At 34.4% G+C, this 9,865-nt stretch overlaps 1 protein-coding gene across 1 annotated transcript; it reads left to right on the top strand.

Moving 5' to 3' along the window:
• Positions 1 to 5,722: 5,722 nt before the first annotated feature.
• LOC142626024 (uncharacterized) lies at positions 5,723 to 8,318 on the top strand. The gene is made up of 4 exons (XM_075799789.1): positions 5,723 to 6,841; positions 7,233 to 7,440; positions 7,677 to 7,806; positions 7,914 to 8,318. Exons 1-4 carry the CDS (start codon positions 5,934 to 5,936, stop codon positions 8,189 to 8,191), a joined length of 1,524 nt encoding a protein of 507 aa, XP_075655904.1. The 5' UTR covers positions 5,723 to 5,933; the 3' UTR covers positions 8,192 to 8,318.
• The last annotated feature ends 1,547 nt before the right edge of the window (positions 8,319 to 9,865 follow it).

Consider the following 9,865-nt stretch of genomic DNA (forward strand, 5'->3'; position numbering starts at 1 on the left):
TTCTAGAAGAGAGAGTTATGTAATTTCTTTGGTTTTTTTCCTTTCTTTTATGACAAGTATCATAATTTTTTTTTTTAAAGTACTGTGGTGTTATCTATTTTGTGCTTTGGAAAGGGAAGAAAAAAAGAGAAAGGGGGGGGGGGGGGGGGGCACCCCCCCGGGGAGTCATCAGTCATGGTTTTCATAATTTTTCTGGCATTGTCTGGTAGTAAAAGCAAAATGATTATAGTTACTACTAATTTCAACTTCAAGATTTTGAACTGGAAAGCACACAGCCTACGCACAAACTATGGCACAGGATTTTAAGGTTTATCAATCAAAAGAAGCTTCAGAAGCATTCGGAGGTGTAAAACAAGCCTAGTGGACCAAAAAGTAGTTTATTTTGTTGCTAATGCAAAGCTAATCAGTAGTACATGTTTTACTTGTAGGGGAAAAACAATAAAAGTTTTCACTTGTAGACTAGACAGACGGAATTTTTCCAATATGTTAGCACAAAAAGAGAGACGAAATTGCCAAAAAGCTAGTTTTACATTCACATTCAGAAAATACAATTGACAGTTATTTCACAACAATGTCCAGAGACTCTCCATCTTGTAGTAAAAGAGGATGTTCTATCGATGCATAAGTTCTAACCTCTAACCAGTTTGTTTGTTTGCTTTTGTGTCACAATATAAGCACTAAGTAGTCTTAATCATACACATAACATTTAACAACTCAGTAAGATCCAAATGGTCAATTGTCACCTTGCATAAGCTTCGATCACAATCATCATAATAAACAAAAAAAGCCGTTGTTTTTGCTAATGGTATTAATTTGCCACATTTTCTAGGATTTGCAAAAAGCCTAGAAAATTCACTACAATGATTCAGTTATAATACTCTCAAAAGTTCTGTACTCCGTACAGTTCCATCTGAAACTTAAATGGTGTTTTTTTAAGCAACAGAGAGCTATAAACATGGCAACTTTAGTGGCGTGGGCGTGTGGTAGTACTAGTAACCAGCAATATTGACATACACTGTCGAGGAAAATTAGTAGGAAACAATGATCAAACATGTTCTAGAGCCACATGTTCGTACATTTTCTAAATTATTTTATTAGTATAATTGTTTTTTGTATTAAACTTTATCAGTGGGACAAGTTTGAAAGCACAAACTCACTCTACTTCTTTCCATATCACAATCTGCATAATACTTTTAACATGTACATTATTAAAACTAATTCCCAGTCACATATCCTCCTCGAAAACACATTCGTGCAGCCAAATTGCCACTTATTATAAATGTTTTTTTGTTAGGCAAAAGAAGCAATATGGGTTAGTATATATGCTAAATGCATAATTCAGTGACATTTTACCCTCAATTGTTCAACCAGCACACGCCTAAAAGATACACGAAGAAAAAGTAATATCATGTTTGGTGGTAAGGGAGATGAAAAGGAAAGAAGGGAGGAAATAGTAAGGGAAGAGAAAGGGAAGAAGAGAGAGTTGTACATAGAGGGATTGCATTAAACAATATCTTCAAAAGAAAGGTCTTCTTTGAAAAAATATTGGGACCGGCTGAAGGAGTGTGCTAATAATTTCTAGAACACAAACTTTTCTCAAAATTATGGGTTGTGAGAAAAGTATGAAACTTTATCAAAATTTTTAAAAAAAAAATGTGAAATATTGGCTAATCGATCAAATTGTGTATTCTCACTTTTTAATAGAAAACTAAAAAGTAAAAATACTTTGGACCATTATAGCACATATTAATATAAGAAAAACTTAATAAAAGAGATTAAAAAAAAAAGCTAAATGCAAAGTTAGAGCGTTACTTGACAAGATTTCATAAACTACCGTATGAGGTCTCTGCCTATATTTATATATATATATATATATATATATATATATATATATTTTTTTTTTTATATTGATTACTCCACAATAGCATAGAGTTAACAATTAAAATAATCTCGCCAATTGTACTAATACAGAATTAATAGTTTAAAAAATACAGAATTAATCCATAATCAAATTCACCAGAGAAACACACGCAAAGGTCAAAAAATAATTTAAAAAATTCACCTAGCAAAAAAAGATGTAAAAAGGAAAATCAATATTCAAAAAGAGGATTGGTAAAAAGTCTAATCCTTTCTTCAATCTCTGAATCCCTCTTTCTGTCTCATTCTCTCATATTTTTCGTTTCTCAGATTCAAAACCATTGTCACAAAGCTTTGAGTGAAAATGATGACAATTCCATATTTGACCAAGTTGACGAGCTACTTCAGCTACAGCTTGCTCTTCTCTTCCTGCCAGCTCCGTGACTTCTTCAGAAAAAAAATCTTCAATTGGTACCGCACTAGCAATCTTCAAGTTCTTCTCTTTGCTTGCTTTTTGAATCGAATTGTGTACGGTGTTTTTTTATATTTTGTTATTTGAATAATTTTTTTAAAATTTATTTTTAATTTAGATACTGACTTTGCATTTTTTAACGGTTAAATAATTTTTTTATATCATTTTAGAGGCCCGGAGGTTTGAAGTAAGCTAACTCTCCATGTCATATGTCACGTAAGTATTTTTTGTTAATGAGTTAACAGTAAAGATTAAATTAACTCAAAATTAAAAATAATAAGTTTAAATTGACTGCTACGAAAATGTAAAGATCAAATTGACCGAGAACTCAAAATGTATGGAACAAAATGTTGTTTTGACCTATTATTTTCATTCATTTCTTTTACTACTCTAAACGACCTGCAAAAGAATTTGAGGAGGTAGGACTAGGAGGGACCAATGACCATCAATTGTGAAACTTAAACAAGCATAAATGCTGATTTGAAATTTCAATGAGGTAGAGGTAGGAGGTACTATTGTATTTTGGAGAGAGAGAGATAGAGAGAGAGAGACTTCAACGCCTTTGGAAGCGATGCTCCAACTCCTACCTCAGCTTCCGCCACTTTTACTCTCTTTCCAATTCACACTCTCTTTCGGTGTGTTGCTTTCTCCAAAGTCTTTGTCTTTTTGGTTATCTTGAAGTGGGCATTTGTGTTTCTACTCAGAAACGAGGTATGAATTTCCTTCATCTACTGCTTCTCTACAATATTTGGGTTATTTTTCAATTACTTTGCTTGCTGTTTCTTTATGGGGTTTCCTTTAAATATATAAGTCTGAATTTGTATGTTTTATCCTTTCAGTTTACAATGTGCTATAACAATTCAATTATTTGGTAATCATAGGCTTGAGAGTAAATTTCGATATCTTGTTGTATTCTAAGCAGTAGTGATGCCTTAAAAATTATATTTCTTCTCCTGAGATATATAATCTAGTAGTGAATAGAAGCTTCCCTTTTATATTTTTGGACGAATCAAATTTAAGCATTATAAAGTAAAAGTCTTGTTGGGCTATTTGAGTTCAATCAGTTACGAACGGTACTGCTAACAAGGTGACAAGTTAAAAACATGCCACTGAGGGCTGCCTAGGCACTTTTTCAGTATTGCATACATGTTTGTAGGCTATGTTATGTGACTCTTCTTTTTGTTTTTACTTTGTTGGGACTAAACAAGGCCATTCTGCCAAAGAATTATATGTACTCTTTCACTGTGTAAGAATAATAGATAAACAATAAGCTTTAGCTCAAATGATGAACCAGCGCTAACCATATCTACACTTACACCTTAAAAAGACTGATCGAGTTGCAATTGGGGCTTCTTGTAATCACTTATAAACCCAAGATCCACCTAATAAACACCTAATGTGGGACTCAACACAAACCCACACAACACACTCAAACAATTTGGGGTATCTGTATGGACCGTATCACAGAACATATCCATTTCATTTGTGTTCTGATGTTTGCATTAACATTTAAACTTATATCCGTCCCCTTTTTCTATTAGTTATTTCACATGTAATTGGAAAGAAATTCAAGTTCCTAAGTAATGCTAAAATTTAACTAGCGATCTTTTCGTACGTAAAGGGGACAAAATCTTTTGCATACAGAGAAGGGCATCACATTCCAATTAAGTGTACCATTTTTGCACTGTATGTGGTTCCTAAAGATTAGTGTTGTTGTGACAACAATTTTATGTTCCAGTTACTTTTGATTGGAAAAAAAAGGTTTTTTTTAAACAGAACTTGACTAACTTCTCACACATGCTTTTCTTCAGTTTGGGCAGTCTTCCACAAGAGAACCCACGACGGGACCAAGTTTGCTGTTGCTGAGAGACCTATTAAACAGTTGAGATGAGATTTCTGCACAGAAACAGCTGAAACCATCATTGAAGAGCAGAAATCTAGATGGGGAAATGCTTCTAGATTTCTTTTGGTGAGAGCAGAATTAACAATTCAGCCTCGAACCTTCTGGGTGCCTTGTTTGGTGATGATTGATTGAAGAGAGTTAACCATGTGATATAACAGGCCTCAAACATTGAGTATAGAGTGGCTTGTGGATCTATATTGCCTCAAACTGTTGAAAAGGAAATATACAACTCATGCATAAGCAGTGACTCGAGAAATTTTTTGTAAGTAACCAATTGATTGAGAGAAAGTTCTTGTTTGAGGGATTTTTTTCAAATTACAGTGATAATTTGTGGCAATTACAATGAGACAATGAGTGACTGAGGACATTAAAATGAACTTTTTATCTATTTTGGTAGGATTACTTCTGTATGTTAGAATCATATTATTCTTATTATTTACTTTCTGATAGTTACGACTTAATGAGAAATATTTGTCTATTCAATCCTCTCCTATTGCTGTGTCTTTTCTCATGTGGGTGTTAGTTTAGAGGTCCTCTCTCTATCTCTTTCCCCACCTGCCATTTTGACTTATTGCACGTTACATGAAAAAGACCTGAAGGAAGACCATTATCCCACAAGTCACTAACAAAAAAGTTGCTTTATGCTGACCCCAAAAAATCAACTATTATACATGTCATTAACCTCCTTAAGGCGGCAATCACCCTCAAATTCCGCAACCAACACACCAGTTTCCCATCAACTTACCACCAAAACAGAGTTGACTGTAAAGGTTTAATATGGAAGTACAAACTTAGGCAGAGTTTTTAAGCGTTTAAAGCTTAGGTTTCTTAGTTAAATTGAATTCTTAGGTTTCTTAGTTAAATTGAAATCTGTTTATATTGGTCAATTAATTACATAGTTGAATTTAATTATTCATGGGAGAAGAATAATATCTATTTTACTAGTGAGTTCCAGTTAGTTTAACTGATAAAGTCTTGTTGAATAAGAGATTTGAGGTTCAATTTTCGTCTACACCAAAAACCGATTGGTGTCTTGGTTTGATGATAAAGAGCTATTATCAGAAATGGGTATTATAGATTGAAAACTATCTCAAAAAAAAAAAAAAAATATATATATATGTCTATTTTACTAGAATAATCAATATAGACACGTGGTTGAATTTAATTGTGAAACATAAGTTTCTGCTCTAAAAAAACTGTGCCCAAGTTTTTCCCTTACATGTAAAACTGGAAAACTAATGTGGTCTCCTAAGTTCTGATAAAAATTTTGGAGCTTAAATTAGATCTACTTCAAAAAAGTTCTCTATAGAGTTACATTTCTATCCTAGTTTCTTTGAGATCACTTTCAGAATCAGTGTCGGAGACTCAGAAGTCAGAAGTCTTTTATTTCCTTGTAATTTCCCTGGTTACTGTACTAGTTGGCGTGGCGGGAAAAAGAGGATCAACCATATGCACCCTTTTCAACGCCCACCCCACTGGTTGGAGTAGTTGGAATCTTTGTTTGTCCCCCTTAAGGCTGACTACTTTCATTCCTATAGCTACACTTTCTTTATCTTCTTCAACAGGAACCTAGTCATTCCTACTAAGGCTATCCTTCAAGTTTCACATGACTACCAATTTCTTTAACAGAAAGCTTATCTCAAATTGATACTCTCAAATTGTTGGTAGTGATATAGTGCTAGAACTTCATAGGATACCGAAATGGTTCTTAAGAATATTTACAATGACCAGTCATCTTACTTGTTAACTAGCCTTAGAAGGAAACTCCGGCACCTCTACTCAAAGATACGGTGGCTGATATGGAAGCGGCCGAGGCCAAAAGTTGTCATCAAGAGGCTTGTAAAGTGGAGTTCTAAACTTCAGTTTAAAGTACAACCAGGCACCAAAAGATCTACAATTAATATAAATGGCCAACTGGGCCATTTTGTACCTGAAAGGCCAATTAGAATTGCCACATTCAATGTTGCCATGTTCACCTTGGCACCTGTTGTACCAAAGGCTGCGAAACCAGTTAGCATCAATCACGAGGAGAATATATTTAAGAGTTCCATGCTGAATGATTTTCAGGCCAAGTCTATGAATTCTCATCCCAAGAGTATCTTGAAGCAATCTCCTATACGTGCCACACTGACTAGTCCTGAACGTGTTTCTAAGCAAAAGAAGATCACAAGATCAAAGTTAAAGGTTTCTATTAATCTTCCTGATAATGAGATCTCGTTAGCAAATACTAAGTTGCTTAGTTCTGTGGAAGATGAGCAAGAGGAATCATCAAGCATGACTCCAAAAAGAGTCCACAGTAGTGGGGTTCCAGCGAGGTCTCCTGTGTGCTTTCCTTCTAGTATGATTATCAGTCAGAGTGATGACTTCTTGGGAAGTGGTAGGACCATCCTGGAAGTACTCAAAGAGGTGGATGCTGATATATTGGCTCTGCAAGATGTGAAGGCAGAGGAAGGGAAAGGCATGAAACCTCTTTCTGATTTGGCAGCTGCCTTGGGTATGAAGTATGTGTTTGCTGAGAGCTGGGCTCCAGAGTATGGTAATGCTGTCTTCTCCAAATGGCCAATCAAGAAGTGGAAAGTTCAGAAAATTGCTAATGATGATGATTTCAGGTACCCCTTTTCCTTCTGCCTCACAGGTTTATTTTAATTGGAAGCACAATCAGCGTTTAATATTTATAGTATGAATAGAATATGCTATACTTAATTTTTCCTAGAAAAGGAACCTATATGAATTATAAATCAATATATTTATACAAACTTTTGACAATTGAGAACCAAGGTTAGTGCCAAGGCATTCTAGTAATTTCAAAATATGGGTACAGTATATGCACTTGTTATCTATAGTATCAAACTAGGGAAGGTACAACACCTTCCCTGTGAATCAATTAAGCATCTTAAATGCAAAATCCAAATCCTCATCATAAGTAATATGTAACTGGAAAGCTGTTGCCAGATCATCCATGCATCCTCTTAACTCTTTTGTGTATAATGTTAAATTCAGGAACTTGCTAAAGGTCACAATTGAATTGCCATGGGGTGGAGAATTTGACTTCTATTGCACCCAGCTTGACCATTTAGATGAGAATTGGAGGATGAAGCAGATGAACGCAATAATTCAATCAACTGATTGTCCTCACATATTGGCAGGTGGTCTTAATTCCCTCAATTCATCAGATTACTCATCAGAAAGATGGACAGATATTGTCAAGGTGATGCTTCTACACAAAGTAACTTTTCTCCCCCAAGTGGCTACCAGTAATATTAGGGACACAACATTTGACATGCCTTGTGTCGTGATTGGAGAAACATTCACTCAAGTCTACCACTTACACCATCTTTATTTTTTAGTAGTTGTGAAAAATGTGAAAAATACACAATAAGAGCTGCTGTATGCTAAAATGATTGTCCTTGTCGGAAACTAAGCCAATATATATATGTGTTGCAGTATTATGAGAAGTTAGGAAAGCCTACTCCAAAGGTAGAGGTGATGAGGTTTTTGAAGGGAAAAGGGTACACAGATTCACAGGACTTTGCAGGGGAATGTGAGTCAGTGGTCATCCTGGCCAAAGGCCAAAGTAAGTGACCTTGTCTTAGCTGGTTAACTCAATATGGCTGACTTGACTTGAATACTTATCCTTATTTCCTATAGAATTTTTGCTGATTGTGAATATGGTAAGAGCAGATGTGCAGGGTACATGCAAGTATGGAACTCGAGTGGACTACATTTTGGCATCATCAGATTCACCATACAAGTTTGTTCCGGGAACATACTCAGTCATTTCATCCAAAGGTACCTCTGACCACCACATAGTTAAGGTTGACATAAAGAAAGTACGTGAGAGTGCTCAAGAAATTGCCATCAGACGAGGGAGGAAGCTAAATCAAAGGGTTGTGAGAATCATAAACCTCTCTTCTTTTAGAGGCATTTGCCGATTAAAGGGTTTTCTTTACAATGATTAAATTTCAATATGGTGATGTCTCATTTTGATGGGTATGTGTATGTGTAAATATATTACATCATATTGTACAAACTGCTTGTTTGTGGCATGAAATTTTTTTTTAGTGAATGGGCTGTGATTTAAATTGAGTCGTGGATTTGCCCCTCACATGGAGAGGATTTTACCTTTTTTTTATTAAAAAAAAAAAAGAAATAAAAAAAAAGGTTCCTAGACTTCTGAGCCCCTCAGCCTACTTGTTGAGGACCAAGTCTCAACCATATTGCACAGTTTCAAAATTATGACCTTTTAAAGTTTCCTTGCGTGTTGAGAATCTTGAGATGAGTTAATTTTCATGGACTTATTCTGTTCATATGAAAAAAAAAAAAAAGGGTGTAAAAATGAAATTAAATCTAGAAAAATTGAGAGCTAAAGAGTTGAGTAATTCTAGTACTATATAAATTGCCACAACTATTTTATATGTCAAACTGTGATTGACTGTCTATCACTTTCACATGGATTCACCACTTTTTTTTCATCATTCACAATTTGTCACATGGACATTTATGACATAAGTTGTGTCATTTTACGTGATTTTAGAATTTTTCTGGAGATTTACATAGAGTAAAGAGTCTTATAGTTTAATTGGCATCTCCTAATATTTTTAAAATTAACATTTAGAGTTCAAATATCTTCTCTCTCATTTTAACTATCAATTCGCGCCCCCCCCCCCAAAAAAAAGGTATATATATATATATATATATATATATATATATATATATATATTTATTGGGGAAAATTAAAGAATGAGAATGATATCAATATCTTCTCAAAAAAAAAAAAAAGATCAATAGGTAGAAAATTTGTTTATTGCTTTGACTTTCATTGTCGACTGGGCTTTCCAAGGCTTTTTGGATTGACTTTTGTAGCTTGAACTAGCCCAAGAAAACAGGCATTACTGGGCCTGGTTGGGCCTAAATTGAAATTCTTGCCATTCTGCCGTACCTCATAATTTACACGGCCTAAAATAGTTCTTTTTTGGGCCTACAATAGATCGGACTTATATGGTCTCATAAATTAAACTTTTTCTCTCTTCTTTGGGTTTTTGGGGGAAAAAAAAAAATCAAGTTGCTCACTGATTAGAGATGATATATAGTGTCTTCAACATATGTAATTATTCTTTCAAATAAGAAAATGTTCCATGTTTATGGGTTTACTTTTATTTGAGAGGGTGATTACATGTGATATGTCTGACATACAATAAGTTTCTACTGGTGGAGAAATATTGCATGTTAGATCTCAATCAATTTCTCAGCATTGCCAAGGAATATATACCATATTTCTAGCAAAATATTTTATTTTAAAATTGAATTACTAAAACCACTATTAGACATTAAACATGCCCTGACTTCCCATCTGATAGCTTGAACAAGGTTTTCTCAGTTCTAACATGTCTGACACATCACAGATTCTAACACACCTTTGCATCCTTCCAAGCAAGCTTGCACAAAAGTACCCTTAAAACTCACCTTCCAAGCAAAGCTTGCACAGAATTATCCTAAAACTTTTGCCTTACAAGTTTTGAATAGCCCAATCACTACATCTCAGTAATTAGGCATAGTTACAAGAAACCATCCTCTGATTTTCTTCTAGATTCTTTTTGTAAATGAACATTAAAAAAATAATAAGATTAATCAAT

Source organism: Castanea sativa, chromosome 2, assembly GCF_040712315.1.
Source record: "Castanea sativa cultivar Marrone di Chiusa Pesio chromosome 2, ASM4071231v1".
NCBI lineage: Eukaryota > Viridiplantae > Streptophyta > Magnoliopsida > Fagales > Fagaceae > Castanea > Castanea sativa.

Excerpts from the sequence above, each read along its gene's own strand:
- LOC142626024 (XM_075799789.1), top strand. The coding sequence starts at position 5,934 with ATGGTTCTTAAGAATATTTACAATGACCAGTCATCTTACTTGTTAACT. Across the intron at positions 7,441-7,676 it reads GATGGACAGATATTGTCAAG|TATTATGAGAAGTTAGGAAA; the intron begins GTGATGCTTCTA and ends TATGTGTTGCAG. Across the intron at positions 7,807-7,913 it reads CATCCTGGCCAAAGGCCAAA|ATGTGCAGGGTACATGCAAG; the intron begins GTAAGTGACCTT and ends TGGTAAGAGCAG.